Source organism: Monodelphis domestica, chromosome 3, assembly GCF_027887165.1.
Source record: "Monodelphis domestica isolate mMonDom1 chromosome 3, mMonDom1.pri, whole genome shotgun sequence".
Lineage (NCBI taxonomy): Eukaryota > Metazoa > Chordata > Mammalia > Didelphimorphia > Didelphidae > Monodelphis > Monodelphis domestica.
In genome coordinates this window covers 200490940-200517651 of record NC_077229.1, presented here as the reverse complement: position 1 = coordinate 200517651, position 26712 = coordinate 200490940, and the positions used below count along the sequence as shown (strand labels likewise).

The window sequence follows — 26712 nt, the reverse complement described above, 5'->3', positions numbered from 1 at the left end:
GTTTATGTAGAATAAAAGTTTGCAAAACTATATGAATCAAAGATTACCCTATAGTCAAGAATACCACCATTGCAGTATAGACAATCCATCCTTCTTACCCCACGGTGAGATATATATTCCCTGATCCAGGCTAAAAACTACAATCACTGGTTTAAGACAAGGTTGTCTGTTTACCATTAGAAAAAGAGGATCCAGTTGTGGCACTGCCATGATCTTCGTGCATTGGAGTGGATTAGAGGTCAATAGTTTGTGGTCGTTAATTGAATTACCTGAAGGTTGGTAAGTAAGCTATGAGGAGCTTTAGTTGAAAGATAAAAGCAAAAAAATCTCACTTTCATCCAAGTTTAGATGGTAAATGAATAGAGAAACAAGGCATGTAGAACATGTAGAATAGTTTCTTCTTTTTTAATTATTTTTTCCAGATTACTTGAAGAAAAACTTTTAATAATTTTTTGCTGATATTGTTGCAATCCATGTTTTCTTCCTCCCTTCCACTCCCCCTCCCATAGACAGCAGGCAATATGATATATGTAGGTTATATATGTGCTATCATGATGCTATCACATTTTCATCATATTATGAAAGAAGATACACTATTTATATTAGGGAAAAAAATTCACAAAGGAAAAGAAGTGAAAAAAATGGTATGCAGGAATCTACATTCAGACTCCATCAGTTCCTTCCATGGTAGTGGCTATCCTTTTTCATCATGAGTCCTTTGGATTTGTCTTGAATACTTGCATTGCTGACAATATTTAACTCATTTACAATTGATCGTTATACATTAAAAAAAAAAAACACCTTATTCCAAGGTAGAGGAGCAGTAAGGGATAGGCAACTGGAGTCAAGTAATTTGTCCAGGATCACACATATGAAGTGCCCAAGGACAGATTTGAACCCAAGACCTCCCATCTCCAGGCCTGGCTCTCTATTTGCCTCCATCATCATACACTATTACTGTTACTGTTTACAATGTTTTCCTACTTCTGCTCATTTCACTTTGCATCACTTCATATGAGGCTTTCCATATTTTTTTATGATCATCTTGTTCATCATTTCTTATGTCACAATGGTATTCCATTACAATCATATTACTCAATTGAAGGATATCCTTTCAGTTTATAATACTTTACCACCACAACAATAGTTGATATAAATATTTTGTAAAGGTAGTTCCTTTTCCCCATCTTTGATCTCATGTGACTATAGACCTAGTAGAGGTATTACTAGGTTAAAGAGTATGCATACTTTAAGGCCCTTTAGACCTGATTCCAAATTGCTCTCCAGAATGGTTGGATCAGTTCACAGATACACCAAAATTGTATTAGTTCTAATTTTCCCACATCCTCTCGGACATTTAGCATTTCCTTTTTTTTATCATATTGGCTAATCTAAAAATTGTGAGTTGCTAACTCGAGTTGTTTTAATCTGCATTTCTCTAATAATGATTTTTAGTATTTTTTAAATATGACTAAAGAAAAGTTTAATTTCTTCTTCTGAGAACTGCCTGTTCATATTCTTTAACCATTTACCAATTGGGAAATAACATTTAAAGATTTGCATTTATATAAATTTTCTTTTTTAAAAAATTCATATAAATTTGACATATTTCTCTGTATATTTGAGAAATGAAGCCTTTGTCATATTTGTTATAAAATTTTCCTCAAAATTTTGTTTCCCTTCTAATCTTGGTTGCATTGCTTTTGTTTGTATAAGTTCTTTTTAATTTAATGTAGTCAAAGGTATCTATTTTATTGCTTTTAATATTCTTTGTGCCTTGTTTGGTCATGAACTTGTTCCTTAATCATATCAGTCTGACAGGTAACTATTTTATGCTTCCATAATTTATGGTATCCCTTTTATTTCTAAATCATCTATCCATTTTGACTTTATCTTGGTATATGTTATGATATGTTGGTCTATGCCCAGTTTCTGCTATACTGTTTTTTCAGTTTTCCCAACAACTTTTCATGAATAGTGAATTCTTCTTCTAATAGCATGAATCTCTAGGTTTGTCAAACAGATTACTGTGGTCATTTATTATGGCATGCTAAGTGCCTAAATCTACTCCACTGATCCACTACTCTATTTCTTTCCCAGTACAAAATTGTTTTGATGGCAAGATCCAGGACAAACCTTTATATTTTTTGCATAGTTTCCCTTGTATTCTTGGTCTTTTGTTTCTTCAGATGAATTTTATTATTTTATAGCTTTATGAAATAATTTTGGGTAGTTTAATTGGCATGGTACTGAATAGATGAATTAATTTAGGCAGAATTTTTATTTTTAGTATTCTGGCTTAGCCTACTCAGGAGGAATTGATGTTTTTCCAATTGTTGACATCTTACTTTGTGTGGAAAATGTTTTGTAGTTTTGTTCATATAGTTTTGGAGGTTATCTTAGCAGGTAAACTTCCTGGTATTTTACATTGTCTATACTTATTTTAAATGGGAATTATCTCTTGCTGTCAGGCATTATTGGTGGTATAAAGAAATGCTGATTTACAGGTTTACTTAATATTCTGCAATTTTGTTAAACTTGTTTTGATTAGTTTTTTGGTTGATTCTCTAAAATATACCATCACATCATCTGCAGAGAAATAGTTTTATTTCCTCATTACCTGTTCTAATTCCTTAAATTCTTTTTCATCTCTTATTGCTATAGCTAACATTTTTAGTATAATGTTGAAGAGCAGTGCTGATAATGGGTATCCTTGATTCACTCCTGCTTATCCCCATTATAGATGATACTTGTTGATGGTTAAATATGATACTATTTATCATTTAAAGGAATGTCCCATTTATTCCAATTTTCTCTATTGTTTTTAATGAATGGATGTTCTATTTTGTCCAAAGCTCTTTCTGCATCTATTGAGATAATTATATTATTTCTGTTGGTTTTATTATTGATATGGTCAAATTATGATGACAGTTATATTCCTTTATATTCCCATTCAGTCTATCAAATCTAACATTTTAAAAATTCTATTTACTTCCTTAATTTCTGTATTCTTTTTTTTTATTTGGTTTACGTAATTCTGAGAGGGGAAAATTAATGTCCCTGACTAATATAGTTTTATTGTCTATTTCCTATTGTAAATCATGTAACTTCTCCTTTAAGAATTTGGATGTGATGCCATTTGGTGCACATGTTTAGTATTGATATTACTTTATTGTCTAAGGTACCTTTTATCAAGATGTAATTCCCTTCCTTATCTCTTTTATTTGAATTAATTTTTATTTTTGCTTTGAAGTAATAATTGCTACCCCTACTTTTTAACTTTAACTGAAGCATAATAGATTCTGCTACAGCCCTGTATCTTTGCTCTATGTATCTCCCTGATTAAAAAAAATATTTTAAGACAACATATAGTGGGATCCAGGCTTTTAATTTACTCTGTTATCCTCTTTTGTTTTGTGGATGATCATTCTATTTACATTCAGAGTTATGATTACTGTGTGCTTCCTTTCATCCTATTTTTCCTATTTATCCTTCTCTTTCTCTCCTGTCAGCCTTTCCCTGCTTACAAATGTTTTGCTTTCTCACTACTACTTCCCCCAGTTCACCCCCTCTTTTGTTCATCCCTTCCTTCTCTTATTCCTCCTCCCCTTCTTAATTCCCTATAAGGTAAAATAAGTTTCTATAGTCAAGTGAGTGTGGATTTTGCTCCTGCTTTGTGCCAATTCCACTGAAAGTATTGCCTGTCATCCCCTTCCCCCAACTTCCCTTTCATTTCCCTGACCTCTTACTGCCTCCTTATGCGAGATATTTATCGCTGTCTTTCTCTCTTCCCAATGTGTTCCTCTTTCTTATCCCTTAACTTGTTTTGTTATATCATCCCATCATATTCAACTTACTCCATGTTCTCTATATATGCTCCTATTCATTACCCTAATAGTGATAAAGATCAGTTAAGTGCCTTCAGCACATTAAGCATTCCAAGTATTTTAGGTACCTTAAGTATCTACATATTATGGATATCTTAAGTAACTTAATTATCATCTTCCCATGAAGTAATATCAGTTTGACCCTACTGATTCCCTTGATTACTTTAAATATCCTAAGTTCTTTATTATGTACTTCAAAAATGATTAATAACTTAAGTATCTCAATGATCACATTCCCAAGTAAAAATTTAATCAGTTTAACTCCACAGAGTTCCTCTGAGTATCTTAAGTGTCTTAAGTGTCTTAAGACACTTTGTTGTATCATGGATATCTCAAGTATCTTAGTTATCACTTTCCCATGTAGGAATATAAAGTTTAACCCCATTGAGGGCCTTTACTTTTCTCTTTTCTGCTTAGTTTTTTCTGCTTCTTTTGAGTATCAAATTTGATTGTCTGATTATCTTCTCAGCTCTAGTCTTTTAAGACATAATGCCAAAAAGTCCACTCTTTCATTAATTATCCATTTCTACCTCTGAATTATTTATGCTCTTTCAATAGGCAAATGATTCTTAGCTGTAGTCCTCGATGTTTTTCCTTATAGAATGCCATGTTCTATATCTTCCAGGCCTTTCATGTAGAAGCTACTAAGTCCTATGTAATCTTGACTGAAACTTCACAATATTTGAATTGGTTTAGTTTTTTCTGGTTCTTTACAGCATTTTCTCTTTGGTTTGAGAAATCTGGACTTTGACTAGAATAGTCTTGGGATTTTTAATTTGGATCTTTTTCAGGAGGCGATTGGTGGATTCTTTCAATTTCTATTTTCCTCTCATGTTAAGATCTCATTGATAATTTATTGCAATATGATGTCCAGGCCCCTTTTTTGATCAAGGCTTTCAGACAATTGAATGATTCTTGGGTTATTTCTCTTGTGTCTTTATTTTTTAGGTCAGTTGTTTTTCCAGTGAGATAATTCAGATTTTCTTCTATTTTTTTTCATTCTTTTTAATTTGTTTTATTGTTTGCTATGTCTTATGGAATCATTAACCTCCATTTGTCCAATTCTAATTTTTAGGGAGTCATTTTCTTGCTTTTTTGTACTCCCTTTTGGGATAGGAGGAGTTGTTTCCTTCAGTGAATTTTTGTTCTAAGCCGATGCCTCTTTTTGCTCCTATCCTTTGCTAATTTTCCTTTTGCCTCTCTCACTTATTTTTTTGAACCTCTTTTATAGTTCTTCCAGGAGTGTATTTTGAACCTGACATCCTTTCATATTTTCCTTTGAGGTTTCATTTACTTGCATTTTTGCACTGCTATCCTCTTTTGAGTCTATATTTTGGTTTTCTCTGTCACTGAAATAATCTTCCAGAGTCAGGCATTTTCTTTGTCTTTTGACCATTCTGAGCCTTTCCCCCATCTCCCACCTCAATTGCTTTGTCCATATGTTGAAGTTCAGCTCTGCTCCTGGGGTAGAGGAAGTACTGTACTGAGATTGTACCATGGTGTATCCTGGTGCCTAGGTTCAACTCAGCTGACTCTTGGCTTATGAAGTGAGCACTCTGCTCGGGCTTGGGGGGAGTGTGGCTTCCAAGAAGAGTGTGGAAGTCCAGATGCCACATACTAGTTTGAGTTAGTTTCTGCCCTCTCCCACCTCTGCTGGACCCTGCAGGGCTGTAGCTTTTTGCACTGATGCCCACACTATATCATCCCTCCTCAAGGTCGGATTGAACCCAGCTGTGTGCCTTCTCCTGCTGCTTGTGCTGGATTGAACTTATTTCTGCCTCAGAATATTGGAGAGTATTCTCCTTTCTTCCCCCCAAAAGATAGTCCCTCCACAATGTCCTTGACACAACAATGATTCATCCTGTCTCTATTTGTTCTGCTGCTACAAGATTAATTGTGAGGCATTTTTGTTTTTTGTGATTACTCAGAGGTAGGTTAGGCAGGCTCAGAATACTCGTTACTCTGCATGTTGGTTCCCAGAAGCAGAAATGACCTAGAATTATTTTCTGTAGCACTTTTAGGGTGGTTTTGTTTCAAAAACTGTCTGTCCTAATAATATAGTACTTACAACGTTCTTTATACGTCATTTCATTTGACCCTCAGTAGAAAAGTGTCAGTATTCGTGGTATTATCATTCCTATTCTACAGATGAGTTCAGGAGAAAAAAAGATACTAACCCAAATTACACAACCAGAGACTGTCAGAATTGAGTCCATATTTCCTCTGAGTCTAATCTCAGTGTTCTCCCACTATACCACAGTGACAGCTTATTTATTTTTAGTAATATCCAACACATCAAGGAAGAAACTGGAGATAGGCAAACCAGTTAGAAGGCTATAACAGGTTTGGAATTATTCTAAGAAAATGATACAAATGTTCTTACCCTTTGACACAAACATATCACGAAGAATTTACTCCCAAGGAGCTCAGAAAAATAGAAATAAAATTTGCATACACTCCATAGTTATTTGCAATACCACTTTTGTATTAGCAAAGAATTGGAAACAAGGTAGACAAAGAGAATGGCTAAATAAACCATGATGCATAAATGTAATGGAATAGCACTGCATCACCCCCCAAAATGATTAATATAGAAAAACCTAAGTAGTTATAACTGATACAAAAATAAATAAGCAAAGTCATAAAAACAAAATTAATAATTATCAAAACAATGTAAATGGAAAGAACAGGATCCATGGCTAAAAAAATAAAGGAAAAAACACTTAAAATGCTGCATAATTTTAATAACCAAGTTGAATTCCAAGAGGATTGAAAATGCATCACTATCCTTTCTTTGCAAGAGCTCAGAGACTATAGCTATGGAATATTACATTTACTGTCAGGCTTAAGTATTGAATTGATCACTTTGGTAAATGTTTTGTGTTCTCTATTTCTTTTATTCATGGTTAGAGGACATAGCAATATGGTCACAGGAAGAGAACTTGATTTATTTTTAAATGAAGGCAAAGGAAGATTCTTGGTTGATATGGTGATATGAACAATCATAGTAGTCCAATGATTATGAAATCTGAAAACAAAGAGAAGTGAACTCTTCATCAAATCTAGAACTATACAAAAAGGTGGCCAGTAAAGAGCAGAAGCTGCTAGAAGGGTCAATATGAGGGAAGCCAACCCCAACTCAAATAAAAATTCCAGTAAAAAAGCAAAGAAGATGAGTCTTGCCAAGGAAACTATCAGCTCCAGAAGCCGTCAGACATAGGAAGAGAAAGAGAGCCCAATACAAATTCCTAGAAATAAACCTGGACCAACCAGTTCACAACAATGGTATCGCAAATCAGGTCCAACCTCCATAGACACCTGAAGCTATAGCCCAGACCTTCTTTTTCAAAACAGAAAAGGGGGCCAGAACCAGACTCAATAGGCAACTGCACAGGAACATGAGACACAGCAGACTACTCCTCAGAACATCAGGAGCCACTGAGTGTCAGTGCATCAGTGCTAAAAGGGCAAAAAGCACAAAGCAAGACAACATGAGGACTTTACACTATGACCATATTAGATTTAGACCAAAAATTAAAATTTAGTTAAATATTTAGACTAGCTGAAAATATAATTAATACACATAAGAAAATTTAAACTGTAAGATTTATAATAGTGGAAGACTTAAACTGTTATAATTAAAATGGTTGAGGTTGTAAACTGTAGTGAGTTAAAATGGTGGAAGATATAAATTGTGATAGATATAAGAGAGGGTGAGTAAATTTGTGACCTCAGAAAATATGTTTCACTACAGTGTCTTGGTTTTTAAATCAAATATAAGGTGGTCGCCAGGGAATATATTCCCAAATTATGAATATGCCCAAGTCAACTGGGTTTTATAGAGAATTTAATTAGTAATACAATGAGTAATCAAAGAAAGAGAGAAAGAATAAGAAAGGAATAAGTATGAAGGGCCTTAAGACAACATGGCCTAGACCTGAGTCTTGAGAGAGAGATCAGTCAGTCAGTCTTTTATCACTCACCACAAGGTTTGTCTTAAGAAAGGATGTCTGGGGAACAGAGGCTCCCTAGAGGGAGTTCCAGCCAGAGTCAGCCTCCCAAGGGACTTCTTCTCAAGAGATCTTCAAAGGGCCTCCTCCAAAAGGATCTATCTCCAAGGATCTAAAGGATCTCCAATAATCCTCCTCCTTGCTCAAGAGATTCCTTTTCTTATATAGGTTTTTTTTTTCCTATGTCACCTCCCCTAAGTTCTTCCATCTACCAATCACCGTAGATATTTTCTAAAAGACAGCCCATCTGAATTCCAGCTAAGTCGACTAATCCCCTCAGTAAGTCTGAACCAGAGAAAACACTGCTGTGTCGACTAATCCCCTCAGTAAGTCTGAACCAGAGAAAACACAGCTGAATTGATTAATCCCATTAAGAAAAAACCTGCCTGACCTTTATAGGTACCTAGCATCCCATTGTTTTAATTCTAAAAACAGGCATGGCACAAAGAACTCCTTGCCTTATTATAAGCCTGGGTCCAAGTACTTTCATTGTTTAGCAAAGAGTTTTCTCCCCTAAAGCAGTCTTAAGTACGGGTGGAGTAGAGGTCCTCCCATTTCTGATCCTGGCGAGTTCTCACAGTCAAAATGGGGAATGTTCCCAGTGTGGAATTGTTCCAATTGAGAATTCCCCATTGAGGAAAATTTTTAACATTCACAAAGTCTGAGAAATTTCAAGATTTACAATCCCCCCTGATGATCACTGGGAGACTAGTCTCCCCATTGATCATTTAACATAATTAATTTATAATCCTAAATCCACTTCTAACTGTAGATATACACAATATTCAATTTTTAAGAGGAATTAGAATAGTGAGGGAAGAATAGAAAAGAAAAGAAAGCAAAACCAATGTTTTGCTAGGCGCATTGACAGAAAGCCAAATTAGGGGCAGTCCCTTTTGGCATAAATGTGTACATTTACAATAAATGTTCAATCAAAATTCAGTTCAATCAATCATATCCAAAGTTCATTCTTGATCTTCTTGATGAAGTGTAGGTTTTCCGGCATCTTTCTGCAACAGTTCATTCTCTGGATATAAAAGTTTCAAGCTTCTTTCTTGAAGATCTTTTCTCGAACAAAATCAAAATCTTGGAATTTCATAAAAGTACAATCTTAAACAAAAAGTCAAAATTTTTGGATTTTTATAAAAATACAATCCCCCCTGAAGTAGGTGTTAAAAAACATCAAGTTTCGCTCAGAATTCAATGTTCAGTTATGGGGGTGTATGAGTCAATTATCAAAAGAAAAGAAAAATAATCAAAAACATAAAGGAAAAAATCAAAATAGGCCCTTGTATAGGTCCAATTTAAAGTAATTTCTATCCCATAAGTCTGTAGGACAGAATGCAGTAATATTTCACTTAGTCATTTGTAGCCAAGACTACAGGAAGTTGCGATAATATAAGAAGAGAAGAATTAGAATTCTATTTTGATAGGGAAGTGTCATTCCCTCGTCTGACTTTTTTTTTCTTCATTCTCAGGGATATAGGGAGCCAGCATGATAGTCAAATTTTGTACTTGTATGAGTATTTCGTAAAGAGTGTAGATACAAGGAAGTCCTACTACTTAACATATGTCAAGCATCGCAACCTTGAGTCTCACATTAGTATTTCTTGTGTGCTCTTTTTGGCACTATTCAGGTTAAGTCTGTGCTCCTTATTTTCATCCCATTTTCTAGAATCAGATACAAACATTAATCACAGTCCTATAATATTTTATCAATAAATGGCAGGTTCCCATAGTTTAAAGCTTTTAGGTATATATTGACATTATAGCAAGAATATATATATTGAAATTGTATTACTGAAGAAAAAATATTTATATGTACCTTTTGTACGAGAAATGAGAAAAAATAAAATATTCTAATCAAAATAAAGAAAAGAAATAATAAAAAATAAGGAAAAAAAATCAGTAATTCAATGTGTTCTCAAAAAAACAGCATCCACTTGTCTATGGATTATTATTTCCAATGCATGCGATAGGTTACAGTCAATCAGTCTCAGCAGAAGATGCTTTCTTCACATGTGAGCAGTGAATCCAAGAGTCTTTTTCTCCAATCTTTATGGATGAGACTCTATTCCCCAGACATCCTTGCTTAAGACAAACCTTGTGGTGAGTGATAAAAGACTGACTGACTGATTGGCTTAAGGCCCTTCATACTTATTCCTTTCTTACTCTTTCTCTCTTTCTTTGATTACTCATTGTATTACTAATTAAATTCTCTATAAAACCCAGTTGACTTGGGCATATTCATAATTTGGGAATATATTCCCTGGCGACCACCTTATATTTGATTTAAAAACCAAGACACTGTAGTGAAACATATTTTCTGAGGTCACAAATTTACTCACCCTCTCTTATATCTATCACAATTTATATCTTCCACCATTTTAACTCACTACAGTTTACAACCTCAACCATTTTAATTATAACAGTTTAAATCTTCCACTATTATAAATCTTACAAAACCACATAACAATAATCTTGAAATAATTAAGCAAAAAAGGCAAAACATAACAGTATTTTGTTTAAGACACAGGAATATATGCATCATATAATATTGCAAATAGTATCTATCTAAAATTAAGAAGAATCTCTTTATAATAAAATTCGGAATTGTGTAATTAGCATTTTGTTCCCCTGGGACTCTCTTTCCCAGCTTCCCATGTTCCTTCTCACATTACATGCTAACATAGGGAAGATATAAGTTTTGTATAGCTCTGTCCTTTCACTCTCCTCTAAAAAACGTGGCTGGTGGAGGTTGGGTGAGAATTTTTCACACATGGTCAAACTTAAATTTTTTCTTTTGTTCTTTTATTTCTTCTACTTCAAGTGATTATTAATAAATCTCATGAAATGTAATACTTGGAGTTATTGGATATTCATTTTAATCTTACAGAATAAAGTGATGATGTTTATTTTTACCACTATTATTTGATATTGATCAAGAAATAATAACTTTAGTTATTAAGTCAAGATGAAAAAGGAACTGGAAAACCTTTCCCATATCTTTGCCAAGAAAATCCCAAATAGGGTTACAAAGAGTCAGACACAATTGACATGACTGAATAATAACACTACAAGTCAAGAAAAAGAAATGAAAGGAATAAGCATGGAAAAATAAAAAAAACAAATTATTCCTTTTTGCAGAATATATTAATATTATTACTTAACTCTAAATATTCAGCTAAAAGTAAAAAAAAATTCAGAAAAATCTAGGATATAAAATATACCCACAAGGCCACGAAAAATTATCATTAACATTACCAACAATACCTAGTTGGAGAAAACAGTAAAAGAAATTCCATTAAAATTTTCAAAAACATAAAATATTTGACAGTCCACTTTACCAAAATATACTCACAGAAGTCATATAAATATGACTATAAAATACTCTTTACTGAAATAAAAGAATAGTTAAGTACTTGAAGAATTAATTTCTCATGTTTTTGATACACTAATATAATGAAAATGACAATACTACTTAAATTAATTTACAGATTCTCTGACATACTAATCAAAGTACCAGAGGGTTATTTTAGAAATAAAGTTATAACAAATTCATCTGAGGGAATAGTCAATAATTTCTAGAAAAATAATAAGCAAAAATGAGAAAGAAAGAAGCCTATAGTACCAAATCTCAAACTATACTTCTTTATTGCGTGAGAGCCTTCAAACATGCCCAATATGCCCTTCCTAGACCCATTAATCATGGAAGTTGGCTGAATCTGCTTCCTTGATGTTCATTGAACAAAATTCTCTATCTCCCAATTCTAAGCCTAAAATATTCCCCATCCCATCTCTACTTCCAAGTTTCCTTGCCTTCTTTCAAGGACTACCTAAATTCTGACCCTCTATGATCTTTCCCAAGGTCCTTTAATATGAGTTCCTTCTTTTGATTTTCACTAACTAATCCCCTACATACCTTGTTGTATAAGAATTAAAATTATGAAACTGACCTTAAATTAATAAAGTTGATTAGAATCACTTGGATAGGTAAAAGATCAGAAATAGGTAGAAAGATAAGATTAAATTAGTCTAATCTAATTACCACATGGGTGCTCTCAGCCTGACCTCCAGCAGCAGGTCTCCTTGGTCAGTCACCAGAGACAGAGAGTGAACACTTCCTCGTTTGTCCCTTTTATTCTCTCAGTTCTGGGTCAAATTCAGAGTCATGTCCAGAACAAGTTCATAGTTCACACTCCCGTGAACTACACAAAGTGACATGGGTGACACAAACTCATACAGCCTCAAGTGACCTAATTTAACCAATGATTTCCCTCACATAGTCCTGGCTTCTGGGTCAGATGGTTGCCAGGAGATGAGGTCAAGTGTGGGAAAAGAGTTAATTTCCTTTACACAATCCCCACTTTGATTTTTTGGGAAACCAGGATGTTAAATCTCCTCACTTGGGGTTTCTAGGAGATTAACATATCAGGTCTCCCCAATGAATCATTACATATATGTGGCTTATATTTACATTCAGAATAAATGATGGGTTCAACCCTCTTCAATTCAGTTTATTATATCCCAAAATTCACTCTGGATTCCTTGATGTAGTGTGTGATTTCTGTAAGTATCCTTATGGCATCTTCTCCAGAAGATCCACTTTCTTGTTTCTGGGTGTTAGCCATTTTCTTTTCCTAAAATTACTTTAAAAGATCTTAACCCTTGGATTTTAGGATAATTATACAATCTCCCCCTTAGGAGGGTGTTGGCCAACACTAGAGTCATCCCAGGATACACGGCTGAGCTAAGAGGTATACGAATCAATTCTCAAAAGAAAACCAAAAATTAAAAAACCAGATAGGAGAGAAAAAATTAAATTCCATGTGTGTGTGTATATATATATATCCTATGTGTATAAAATTACAAGTAAAAATAAAACCATAACCAGTTCTTAAATCACCAATAAGGCCCAATTAAAGTGGCTTATGGCCTACCAGCATGCAGGACAAATGCAGCAATAAGTCTGAGGTAAAAGGGAAGTATGATTCCCTGGTCTGATTTTACCTTTAATCTCAGAGAGAGGGGAGCCAAAATGAAAGCCAAACAGAGGTACTTGCAGAAACCCAGCACAGGGAAGTCCAGCCTCTGGATTTGCCAAAGAAACACTTTCTTGAACTCAAAACAATCTTCTGTCTTGGTACAGATCCTCATCAATCCCACAGATCATGTTATTAATATTTAACTGGTTGTAACTCCTCCCATGTCCTCTTTGGCATGATGCAGCAATCATGGTGGGGTGGTAAGGTGGGGATTTTGGAAGTCTTCTATTTTGTTGAATGCCCATACTTTCCCTTGGAAGTATATAGTCAGTTTTGCTGGGTAGCTGATTCTTGGTTGGAGACCCAGCTCTCTTGCCTTTCTGAAGATCATGTTCCATGCCTTACGATCATTCAGCGTAGAACTTGCAAGGTCTTGTGTGACCCTGATTGGCATTCCTTTATATCTAAATTGTCTTTTTCTGGCTTCCTGTAGGATTTTTTCTTTTGTTTGATAGCTTTGGAATTTGGCAATTACATTCCTGGGAGTTGTCTTTTGGGGGTTTAGTGTAGAAGGTGTTCTGTGAGCTCTGTCAGTGGATGTATTGCCCCCTTGTTCTAGAATCTCTGGGCAATTTTCTTTGATTATATCTTGTATCACCATGTCCAGTTTGGTGTTTATTTCTGGCTTTTCTGGGAGTCCAATTATTCTTAAATTTTCTCTTCTCCCCCTGTTTTCCAGATCTATCACCTTGTCGGTGAGATATTTTATGTTCTCTTCTAATTTCTTGGTGTTTTGGCTTTGCTTTATTAGTTCTTGCTTTAAAGCCTGGTTTTCTTTTACAGTTTGGTCAAACTGGTTTTGTAGATGCGTGAATTTCTTTTGCATCATTTCCCACTTTTCCTCCCAGAGGGCTTCCATCTTTTTGGTCCTTTCTGATTCAAATTCTTCATGGGTTTGTGGAGAGTTTCTATTTCCTTTGGAAGATTTTGGAGAATTTTCTTGTATATCTTCTTCTATCTGCTCTGTATTTTGTATTTTGGCTCCATAGAATGTGTCCAGAGTCGCCCCTTTCTTCTTATTTTTCTTGGTATTTTGGGGCTTCTGTGCTTCTGTGGAGTTTGTCATCTCTGAACGTGGAGGATTGGCTTTTCTTGTCTTTGTCTGGTGATCAGAGGCTTTAGTCCTGGGCAGATGTTGGTTCTATGAGCGTTCCCTGGGTTAAACTGAATATGCCTCACTGGAACTGGAATGGAAGGGTCGGACCACGAGGCCACACTCTCCCCCTGGCTCGATTTCCGGAAGTTGCCTTCAGAATCCCTGGCCGTGAGGCTGTTTCGTCGGCCTGCGGGGGGATGGGCTGCCGCTTCCCCAAGCTCCGAGAGCACAGACTTTCCCTGAGACTTGGATAGCAGGATCCAGCCCGTGAGGCTGTCTTGCCCGCCCTGAGGGTTGCTGTTGTTTTGACCAGCTCTCTGCAGCGGAGGCCCCAGGCAGTAACTTTCACCCGGACCGACCGGCTCTTTGCAGCGGAAGCCCCAGGCAGTAACTTTCACCCGGACTGGGACTTGGGTAGAAGACCCTGAGGGTTGTTGTTCCTCAGACCCTGCTCTCTGAGCCCGGCGCGGCTGCCGCTTCCGGGAGCCTTGGACTCTGCGCTCCTACCCCTGAGGTCCGAGGGATCTTGGGTTCTGGCTTTTAAGGGGAGCCGTACCTTTTGAACCGGGTCCAGGTCCAGGAGGAGGGTTCCCAGGGTCTGTGCTGTTGATCGTTTTGAATTTCGGCGCCTTAGGAGCTTCTAGTTTGAGATCGGTGGGTCGGGAAGGGTTTTCCGGAGATCTGAACTTCAGCTTTCTCTAAGCCGCCATCTTAACCGGAAGTCCCCTAAGGTGGGGATTTTGAAATGGCTAATCAGCCATGGGCATGTGGTTTTTATTTTGTATCCTCTTTATTCCTTAATTTCTAATGATCTTTAATAAACCTCCTAAAATATAAAAAAATTATTATTTGAGATTTAATTTTAATTTTTACATGCAGAAACAAGAGAATGTTGTTCATAGAAACAACAATAATGTATGATCATCAGCTGTAAATGACTTAATTATAATCAATAAGGCAAGGATATAGGACAACTCCAGGAAACACATAACAGAAAAAAGTAAATCTCCCACCATAGAAAGAATGGAGTACAAATGAAACTGAAGTAATATATGTCTCCTTTCACATGATGAACATGGAAATATGTATTATATAATAGCATATAGTACTTTTACAAACTATTAAAAAAAATTGCCCTAAGTCTAAAATGATGTTTTAGTAACTTCTTTCCTTCCTATATAGGCCTTCTCAATGAATATCTTTTGTAAATCTATCTGATATCAAATGACTCATTCTGCTAATTGGGTAATTAATGTATAGACAGTCCATTAGATAAGGGCTCATGAATAATGCTATAAGAAACTCAAACTCACATGATTATTTTTAGAAGGGAGAATTAGTCAGATGATTTCTGGAACTCCAGTCCATAAATGCGAGTGGGATTTGGGGAAAATAAGTCCAGAAGGGGTACTACACAAATGGTACTGATATTTTAAAAAAGAACTGATTAATAGAAGAAAGTTGATATGCAAAATCCAATAGCATAGTGTCAAATACATGGACACTAAGTACTTTTTTAGTAAGGATTCACGGTTCAATAAAAATTGCTGGCAATTTTGGAAACTAATTTTTGAGAAATTGGGCTTCGAACAACATACCAAAATACAGTAATTCCTAAAAGGATGCATGACCTAGATATAAAAGGTCATATAAAAAAAACAAATTAGAGGAGAGTAGAAGGACATACTTTTTCACAATTATGAAAAGTTCCTGACTAAATAAAAGAGATTTTCAAAGAAGATAAAGTGGGCAATTTTTAATTTTAGAAAACAGAAAAAAATTTTTACAAATAAAAACAATGCCTTTATCATGAAAATGGAAATATCTAACTGTGGGGGGAAAAATCTTTTCCACAAATTTCTTTGACAAAAGTCTGGGTATCCAAGATATGTAGGAAACTTATACAAATATATAAGAATAAGAGCCATTTCCCAATAGAGAGATAACTATAGAGAGATATTAATAGAAAAGCATAAGCAGGCAGTTATCAAGAAAACATCAAGAGCCATTAGAAAAGTGGATCATCATTTAAACAGTAGTTTCACTGTGAGGCTGTAACTGCTATTTTTAGCAATTGTTGGTAAATTTTAAAAGTGAGCTCAAAAAATTAGTATTCACTGGCATGTTAAAGAAATGTATACATGGAAACTCAGACCTCCCTTTCTTGCCCATACATTTGGGCTTTTGTTTGAAGCAATGAGCCCATGTATTTCTAGATAAGAATCAATTGGTTATATGGGTTCTTACTAGATTGGGAAGTGCACACTAATTTCTTGATTGCCAATACTATGGTAGGCAGAATATGTAATATATGCCACTACACAGTGGATTTATAATCTGGAAAAAAAATAAGTATCTACTTGGTACAGATGGTAGTTCTTGAAATAAAATTGTTTATCATCTTCAAATAAGAGCAAGTGTTTTTGTACTGAATCAGAATAATGAGAATTGTCATTGTACTAAATCAAAATAATGAGAATTTCTATTTTTGTTATTCTGATTTCATACATATAAATAAATGAAAGTGAAATAAAAAGTCAGAAGTAATGAGTGCCTCATTAAATCAATTGAGGGAGGGGTAGGGGAAGAGTGGAAAAGTTAGAGCTGGTGAATCCTTAGAGAGTCCTCCAAATATCTTCTTCCCTCTTAAATCTTATAGTCATGGTGTTCTTCCTACTGAACTTCCCAGGAGGAAATAAAAACCCTTTAAATAAAGGAATTGATTTTTTTTTTAACTGACATGAAAATAGAAACTTAAGTGTTCACTTTTTTTTAAGCAGCCCTAAGTGTACTCTTGAACTCTTTAGTGAAGTAATATTTGATACAGTAAGTAGCATGTAGGTGGTATTATATTTATGTAATGTTTAGAGTGCCACATTAATAAAGCAATCTGTTAAAAATATCAGTAATTCCCAGAGAAATACAAATTAACAACTGAAGTTCTGCCTCATACTCATCAGTTTAGAAAACATGACAAAAAAGGATAATGACAATTTTTTTTTTGAGTGGCTGAAGATAGTAACATTTATGTATTGTTAGTAGAAGTATGAATTAGTCTCATCTTACTGGAAATCAATTTGATACTATGTCCAAAAAGTTATTAAATTTGCATATCCTTTGACCCATAAATACAACAATGAAGTATATATCCCAAAGAAATCAAAGATAAAAAAGAAATATGTTTAAAAATATCTGGAGCAGAATTTTTTTTGTTGTTGTGTCAAAGAACTAGAAATAAAGCAGATGTCATCAGATAGGGAAGGGCTGAACAATTTATTGTATAAAAATTAAATTTAAGAAATGAATGTTCCATTAGAAATTATTAAATAAACAAATTCAGAAAATCCTAGGATAACATATATGAACTAATGTGAAATGAAATGAGCAGAACAAGGAAATTTTTTTCAAAAATAACATTATTTTAAAAGAAAACTTTAAAATTAACTCTAATCATAATCTAATCTGATATGACTCCTGAAGACTGATAATGAAACATATTTCCAGATGTGTTTTCATAAATGTTTAACAGTGTTTAAAACCATACTTTTAAATTAGATTGGCATCATTAGTATTTTATCCATTACACTAGACAAGAAATAACTCAATCCTTAATTTGTATCAATCACCAATTTCTGATGTAATTGTTCACACTTAAAATTATATTAATACAACCACATTACTTTTAATATACCTGTAACAAAGAATCTATAATGATTCATTTTCATGTGCAGTCTCTTTTTTCTTCTGTACATGTAAATATTAAATTTTTTATTTTGTAGTCCATAATTTAAAAACAATACATTAAAAATGAAAGTGATATGAGGCAAAAGTGTCAATAATTTTTTTAAACAATCTATTGCAAGAGTTCAAGAATGTTGATCCATGGCATCACCAAGTGCCAAAAGTAAATGAAAGACTGAACAATAAAGCACTGCTACCTATGTTCTTACACATCAGGAATGCTTAGAAAGTATAAGTCAGAAAATGAGTTTCTTTTTTTAGTGCTGAGTCTCTCGAAGTGGTTGTACTATTGCTGCTATGGATGTTTAGTATTAGAATAGCTTTAAGTCCTCCACCTACCACAAACTGCTATTACTTGATCTGTCATATGTAAACCTCAAAATTTCTCAGACTTATGAATGTTGGAAATTTCCCCATTGGGGAATCTTCTACTTGGAAGAATTCCCTAGCAGATAGTGAGAATTCTACTTGAATGTGAAGGCTCCTTGCCTTGGGAGTATCCCTACTCCACCCTACTTAAGACTGCTTTGAGACAGAGGGCTGTTTGCTAAACAATGAAAGTACTTTGATCCATGCTTATGGAAGGGACAGGAAGTTCTTTGAGTCATGACTGTTTTAGAATTGATACAATGGGATACTAAGTACCTATAAAGGTGGGGCAACTTGTAAACTACTTAAACCTAAAAGGGTGAGAACTTATTCAGAGGTTTTTTCTAATGAAATTTGTTGACACAGCAGCATTTTTTCCTGACTTACTAAAGAGATTAAAACTACTCAGCTGTGAATTCAAAATGGGCGGTCCTTTAGAAACATCTACAGTGATTGGTAGATGTAAGGACTTAGGGGAGGTGACAGAGGAAATTTTGCCCTTAAAAATAAGAGCTTGGATCACATTCAGAAAAGATCTCGATTTCTGACTCTCATTCTGAAGGAGAGCTCCTTAAGGAGCTCCTCTGAGGGGCTCTGTCCCTCTGGGGTAGGAGCTCTGGAGGCTCTTGAGAGAGGCCCTTTGAAACAATCTCTGGCTGGAAGATTCTTTGAGGAAGGAAGCTGGCCTGGTGTCACTAAAATCCTTGTTTAGTCAGACCTTGTGGTGAGTGTTAAAAAACTGACTGATTTCTCTTTTAAGACTCAGGTCTAGGCCATATTGGCTAGAGGCCCTTCATATTTATTCCTTTCTTACTCTCTCTCTCTCTTTCTTTGATTACTCATTGTATTGTTTATTAAAATCTCTATAAAACCCAATTGACTTGGGTATTTGAATAATTGGGAATATTTCCCTGGCGACCACCTTATATTTGATTTTAAAACCCAAGACACTGTAGTGAAACATATTTCTGCGGTCAAATTTACTCACCCTCTCTTATATCTATCACAATTTATATCTTCCACTATTTTAATCACTACAGTTTAAGACCTCAACCATTTTAAATCTCACACATATATCTTATATTTCATTGCATCCTATTGTGGTGACCTTGACATAATGGATTTAGCACTCTCTTGCCAACAGATAGATATGCTTGCATACTGTAAATGTTTTACTATTTGCATGTAATGAATTAAAAAATAAACTGCATGTAATTGGGAATTACTTGATCGATCAATAAATATTTATCAATTATGCCAGGCCCTGTGCTAAGGGCTAGAGATACTGAGGCAAAAGACAGGCTCTGTCTTCAAGAAGCTTACAATTTAACAAGGGAGATGGCTTACAAACAAATATATACAAAGCAAACTATATATAGCACAGGATAAATACAAAATAGCCTTCAAAACAAAGGCACTAGAATTAACAGGGATTGGTAAAGCCTTTTTGTAGAATGTAGGATTTTAGTTGCAATTTAAAGGAAGACAGAAAGAGCATTCTAAGCATGAAGAATGGCCAGAACAAAACATTGAAACCAAGGGATGGAATGTCTTATTCATAGAACAGTCAGTATCAATAGATCAAAGAGTACATGTTGGGGGACAAAATTTAATAGAAAGGTAGAAGAGGTGTAAATTATGAAGGGCTTTGAATACCAAATAGAGTATTCTGTATTGGTCCCTTAAAGCACAAGAAAAACATTACAATTTATTCAATGGGGGAGGGGGCACAGTGTAGGGGTAAGTGACATGATTGAATCTGCATTTTAGGAAAATCACTTTACTGGTTGAATGAAGAATTGGATTGAGGAGAGACTTGAGGCAGATAGACTCACAAGCAGGCTACTACATTCATCAATAGAGTGGTAGTTGTATCAGAGGAGAGGAGATGTCTTTGAGAGATGTTTCAAAGGTGAAATCAGTAGGCCTTAGCACTAGCTTGGATATGGAGGGTGAGAAATAGTGATTGTTTGAGGATGACACCTAGATTACAAGCCTGAGGGGTTGATAGGATTGTGTTGCCCTCTATAATAATAGAGAAGGAAGGAGGAAGAAAAGAATGAGAGAAAAAGATAAGTTTGATTTTGAATATGTTGAATTTAGGATGGCAATTAGATATGCAATTTGAGATGTATGAAAGGCAATTGGAGGTGAGAGACTAAAGGTCAGCAGAGAGTTTCAGGCAGGACAGGTAAGCTTGTGAATCATCAATATAAAGATGTTAATTAAATCCATGGAACCTAAAAAGATCATTAAATGAAGTAGTATAGAGGGAGAAGAGATGAAGGTCCAGGACAGAACCCTGATTATGACTGGATAAGGATCCAGCAAAGAACAGAGGAATAGTTAGATAGGTAGGAAAATCAGGAGAGAGTGGTATCCCAAAAAACAGAGAGAAAAGGATGTCAAGGAGGAGAGGGTGATCAATAGTGTCAAAGGCTGCAGAGAGGAGTTGTCAAGAAGAATGAAGATTGACAAAAGGTCATTAGATGATCAACTAAGAGATAACGGGTAACTTTGGAGAAAACAGTTTCAAAGAAATGATAAGGTCAAAAGACAGATTTCAAGTGGTTAAGAAAGTGAGTTGGGAAAATATAGGGGTACCTAGTGTATACAATCTTTTCACGGAGTTTGGCTATGAAGGATAGAAGAGATATAGAATGATAGCTAGTAGGGATGGAAAGATCAAATGAGACTTTTGTTGAGTTTTTTTTTAGGATGAAGTAAGCATGGGAAAAATTGTAGGCAGTAGAAAATGAGCTAATAAAGATGGAGATTGAAAATAAATGAGAGTAGATATGACAGAGGAGGCAATCTGCTAGAGGAGACAGACTGGAATGGAATCACTTGAACAAGTAAAGGAGCTAGCCATGGAAATGAGTAAGGTCATTTTATCATATGAGAGTGAGGTGAAGGAAGAAGTAGCAAAAGGCATCTGAAAGATAAGAAAAGAGAAATAAAAGAGAGTTCATGACAAATAGCCTCAATTTGTTCTATAAAATATGAGGCAAAGTTTTCAGCTCAGAGAAGAGAGATTGAAGGAATCATAGAAGAACAATGAAAAGGTTTGGAAAAAACACTGTGGAAAGTGAGATAGTAAGTTGATAGGGGAGGCAAGATAAGATGCCTAGTAGCAGAAAGGACCCAAATAAGTTATATAACATAAATCTCTAGTGGATTCAGTTAGTACAGTTATGTGATTTTCTCCACCTTCAATCAACAACATATATATAAGCACAATGGTAACAAATGGGGCAAATCATCCAAAGTTAAGGTCTAGCTAGACATATCAGCAATATGATAAGGGGAAATAGGGATTCAAGAATGAGGATAAAGATAAACTGATTCACCAAGAGTCAAGATGGGGAGAGGAGGGAGACGTGCAGGGGACAGCCTAAGTGAGAACTGAAGGGTTAAAAGATTAGATATCATGGATAGATGAAGAGCAGGCTTATGTAAAGGAAGGAAGAGAGAGCTGAAAAAACAGATAGATTCTGGTCAGGTAAGAGGATTTCAATGTTCTTGAATATGGGGATGGCACATTTATGGATGATGGCAAAATTAAGGGTATATATAAACTTTTTCTGTGTGACTGAGGTATAGAAAAGTAGCTCATAGAAGTGAACAGGTAAGGAATTGAGTGGTTAGGGTACTTGAGTGTAAAAATGGAGATTTGAACCCTGGACTTCAATTCCCAGGAGTCCTTGGTAGCTCCCATCATACTACAGGCCTGTGCAGACTTCTCCAGGAGAAAAGAACTGAAGACAACAATTTGTTCCAATGGTGGTGAAGACACAAGAAGCAGGTCCTGTGGAGCACCTAGAGTTTGGCTAGACATTGAAGAAGTCAAGGACATGCTCGGTTAAAAGGCATCACTCATGTGATATCATTTTGGATCTCTTCCCCAGTACAGACTGTTATCCAAATTACCAAATATTGCAGTGGAAAGAAATGATCAGAAGAAACCTGGATTCAAATCTAGCCTCCAACACTGAGCCATTTTCCTTATCTTTAAAATAGCAGTAACAAAAATATAACCTATCCCAAAGGGTTGGAGATTGAAAACCTGGGTTCAAATTCCTACTTCCCTATTTATTGCCTTTGCAACATTAGGCAATTTACTTAACTTTTTTTGGCCCTCAGTTTTCTCGTGTAAAACGGAGGCAGTTGGGAGTATACGCTGCAGAAGAGCAGAGGATGGAGCTAGCCTGGAGTCTGAAAGGTCTAAGTCTTACATACCCAAGCTAAGACACTTAACCTGTTTGCCTCAGTTTCCTGATCTATAAAATGGGGATAACAATGGTACCTACCTCCCAGGATTGTTGTGTAGGTCAGAGGATTAAATGAGATAATAATTGTAAAGTGCTTAGCACTGTGCCTGGTACTTAGCAGTTGCTGTAGAAATATTAGCAATTATTATTATTAGCGTTTAGCTCTATGATTGTAAAGCATGTAAAGTGCTTTGCAAACTTTAAGTGTTAATAAATACCAAGTAGTATTTTTCCACTGGTTGATCACCTCACTCGAGAGGAAAGCAGGTCCAGATTAAGATATTGCTCGTGGCCACGTCCTGGAAACGCAGGCAGGTAAACTGAGGAATTCTTGTTTCTCTACTCATGAGGCACGTTTCAGACCAGGGGGTCTGACCTGCAAAAGCAGTGAACTCCTAAGGACCAGGGGGGCGGCGACGACGAAGGCGGGACCACGAAAGATCACTTGGGGCACCGATTTCCCTTCCCCCGGGCACCAAGACTTGCAGCTAAGGCGGAGAGCGCCGAGTAGTAGGATGAGCATGCTCGAACCGATAGGTGCTCCCCATTCTCCCACGCCATTTTAAGCGGCTAAGTGAGCGGAGGCCGGCTCGCTGCCTCTACCTCGGCGGCCGCCTCCGCCCCGCCACGTCCCTCACCCCGACAGGGAGAGCGAGCAAGCGTAGCGCGTGCCAGCTCCGAGGTAACGAACCCCGCACGCCCCTCCGGGGCCCGGGGAGGGGGGAGGGTACCGGAGCAGAGAGACCCCCGCGCGGTAGGGCGGGCAGTAGGCGGGGCTGATGCTGTTCTCGCTTTCGCTTCTACTAGTTCGATCGTGCGCACGCACTCAGACACGTACAGCCCATGAACGTATGCACGCACACACACGTACATAACACGCGGAAGTGGTCTAAGGCACCGGGATGCAGACCGCGGTGGGAGCAGTGGTGGTAGAAAGTGATGGCGGCGGATTTGGGGGGTCATCGCCGGATCCTTCTGGGCCACGGCTACCGTCCCAGGTGACCACATCTATCTGAGGCGGGCGTCACCTCCGGATCCTTGCCCTTCCTGCAGAGAGACAACTTCCCCCCCCCCCCCAACACATACACCCCGTTCTCTTTCTAACCTATCCGACATTTCCCGGTGTAGCCCAGCCCCCCTGTACTCCTGCCTGAACCTGCACCTCCCGCTTTTTGTTCTTTTGATTTTAAGGCCAGTGTAGATTTTGTGGTCTCTACTCTTCTAGGGCCTAGGCACTGGGCCAATATTTAATTACAACTTCCTAGTTCTAGGGCGAAAGTACCTGTGAGCGCTTCCGTGTTAAGGACGTGTTGAAGATCACTGCGTTTTACCCTATAGAAGAATTGAGTTTTGTGTTATGAAAAAGTCTGTAAAGTCTTGTTGAATGAAGTATCTGTCTGCATATGAAGCTCTCTTATCTGTTTATGGACACAATTGAGAGCATTTGATTGTGTGCATATACAGCAGTGCTCTCTTGTGTATATAAATATCTGCATATATTTAAATATATTTAACGTGGTGTGCTAAAATATTTAAGTCAATCCAGGTCAGCAGATATTTAAGCACTTAAATGTCAGGCACCTTTGAAAATACAAAGAAAAGCAAAAACAATCCCTTCTCCAGGAATTCAGTCTTAATTGGGTGTGTTCTCTAATTATTATATTTCTTGTCACTTTTCTTTTCCACCCTCCCACATTTCCAGGTTTTCTGAACAAAGTGGCAAAATGTTTTCGTTATTAATATATTAGAGGGGAAAAGCTTTAAAAATCCATTGATTGCCTCTCTTAACCATTTAAAGAAATTCCATAACAAGTTTAGACAACCAATATTTCTTTCATAAACTAGAAGTTTTTCAGAGGCAGACTCCTGAATTAGTAACAAAAAGGATTTTTTTTTTGGTCAAAAGTTCCTGATACCCATGAAATAACAAATCCATATCGCAAAAAAAATTATAAAAATAATATTGGTGCTGAATCCTAAATCCTAAATGTACTTTTATCCCCTCAAAACAATAGACAATAATAAAAGAATAATGAGAACATTATCGTCATATGTTAACTGAACACTAGTTGTAAAGCAATTATATAATTTCTGTCACTCATCCCTTCCTCATATCTACATCATATAAAGACTTCTATAATGAGCTAAGCTTATTTGTGCCAAATGTCATGATCATTTAATGGATTTGGAATCTTATTTCTAACACTATTTCATTGATAGGGGGCTTTTTTAAAACTTAAGGATAGAAAAGTGGAACTAGATCAAGTAATTAAATAATAATTGTGGTGTGTTCAGAAGGTTGATTTTCATTGTATACATTATGATCCATCCAAAGTTGCAATGTGATGTGGTGAATATAATATACTTGATTTTGGGGCAGAGGACCTGGGTTCAAATATCACTTATGCTCTTTTTATACCCAGTATGATTTCAAGCAATTCTTTTCAGCTCAGCTTCAGTTTCAATTCAATTCATAAAGCATTTAATAAATGTCTGCTATGTAATGTCTATAAAATGAGGAGTCTAGACTAAGTGCTCTCTAAGGCCTTTTCCAGCTCTAAATCCTATGATCCTATGTGCTAGGGACCCTTCAACTAAAGAAATATCAGAAGTGTACTCTGCCCTTGGGAAACTTAAGTTCCTAAATTTCTTGGTTGACTTTAATAGTAAGCCTTAGGGCAGTAGATTCCCAGTCCTAGTTTTACAACATCTTATGGCACTACATCAAGGATGTCTATTTTCCTGGGTGTGGAAACATTCATATGATTACAACACTAAATTGTTATTAAAATCACCAGCTATTAGTATTGTGAAAGTATAAAAGCAAAATTAATTTTTATCACTTTAATTTTTTTAAAAAGTATATATCAACTAGGATTTTTCCTAAGCCATTTTCAGAAATTATAGTAGGGGTTGTGAAATAAAATAGTAAAAGGATTTTACAATTTCCCCAAAGTGAAGCCATTAATCTAATACCTTAGAACTTAAGCCTTGCAGTTGGATTAAATATTATTCATATCAATAAATGTTAGTAGGCAGAGTTCTTTGATTCAATATTATTCATTCTAGGATGTAACAATCTGTTACTGAATAAAATCTGTCATAGAATCTTCTTAAATTAATCATTTATATTCAGAAATTTTGTTTCTAAAACTATTTTTGAGCTTTTAAAAACATTTTTGTTAAATTTGTGCCTTTTGTCTACTCTAAGACCACTTACATAAAAACTTGTCATTTTAAATTGTGCTGTGATTTTATGCTTGTAATATTAAGAGGGGTACATACCCTTCTGAGCTTAGAGTTCCTGCAATTTTGCTCTTGGAATCTATATTATGTTATTAAATTTTGTTACGTTTAGCAAATGGTTTATTGAACAAAGTTTTTCTGTCACTGCTACCTGAAAAAATTCTGAAGTGTCCAGACAAGAAAGTACCAAAAACTTTGCCTCATCCTCATAATATTCATTAAGACTTCTTCTGACAGCTGCTTGCATTCCCCTTAAATGCTATTCCTTTCTAAATCACTTACATCTGGTTTCCTGGTTCCCTTGTTATCTGATTTGGGATCACAGAGGCATTTTTTTAGTAATCTGGCTTCTTTAGCTTTTGCTTCTCTTACATTAAGCAAAACGAATGTAATATTGCAATACCAACTTCACAAAAAGTTCTGCTGTAAAGAAGAGATGACTTTAAAACAAAGAAAATTTTCAGAGTTTTTACCAAGTATAAGATCTGCATCGTTGTGTAAAGAAAGGAAAGTTGACCTAATAAGGAATAGGGAAGAGTCCTTGCTTTATGGTATTTTTCATCATACATAATCATTCTACAGAAAACCTAATTCTTTGTCATTCACAATTACAAATTTAAAATAAGTACAAGTATCAGTGTTTTAAGGCAACATAATAAAGGGATTTTGCTATTATTTAAAAGAAGTTCCTCTAAAAGTTATATGTCAGTGGATTGGTTAATCAAGAACCTTGACAACCAGTTGTGCTATCCCACCTTTCTTTAGATTACTGGAGCTTTAGGAAATAGTTTTCCCCTTCACCCACTTGCCAGTTTTTTAAGTATTTGCCCTAGAGGCTGTTTGTTCCCTTTCCCAGATCCTTGGAGAAGCTAGCTAGGGTTAGAGCTGTATTGTCTGTCTTTAACCACTTAGGAGTGATTCTCAGAGACTAACAGGGTCCTTGTGTTTGTACTAGCAATATTCCAATTCCAGTACTATATATTTTTCCTTTCTGTCTGTGTCTGTCCTCCCTCTCCCTTCTCCCCTCTTATGCCTCCCCCTCATTTC

At 35.8% G+C, this 26712-nt stretch overlaps 1 protein-coding gene across 4 annotated transcripts in view; it reads left to right on the top strand.

Moving 5' to 3' along the window:
- Positions 1–22955: 22955 nt before the first annotated feature.
- Positions 22956–26712, top strand: part of SLC35B3 (solute carrier family 35 member B3) — a 50408-nt gene continuing 46651 nt past the window's right edge. For 2 of the 4 annotated variants that reach the window (XM_056823403.1, XM_007487980.3), the window contains exon 1: positions 23283–23417. In XM_056823403.1, the coding sequence (XP_056679381.1) occupies positions 23322–23417 (96 nt within the window). In that variant the 5' untranslated portion in view covers positions 23283–23321. Of the gene's footprint in view, positions 23102–23281; positions 23418–26712 lie in introns of those variants that run through there. The other 2 variants (XM_007487982.3, XM_056823406.1) reach the window with 2 other exon arrangements.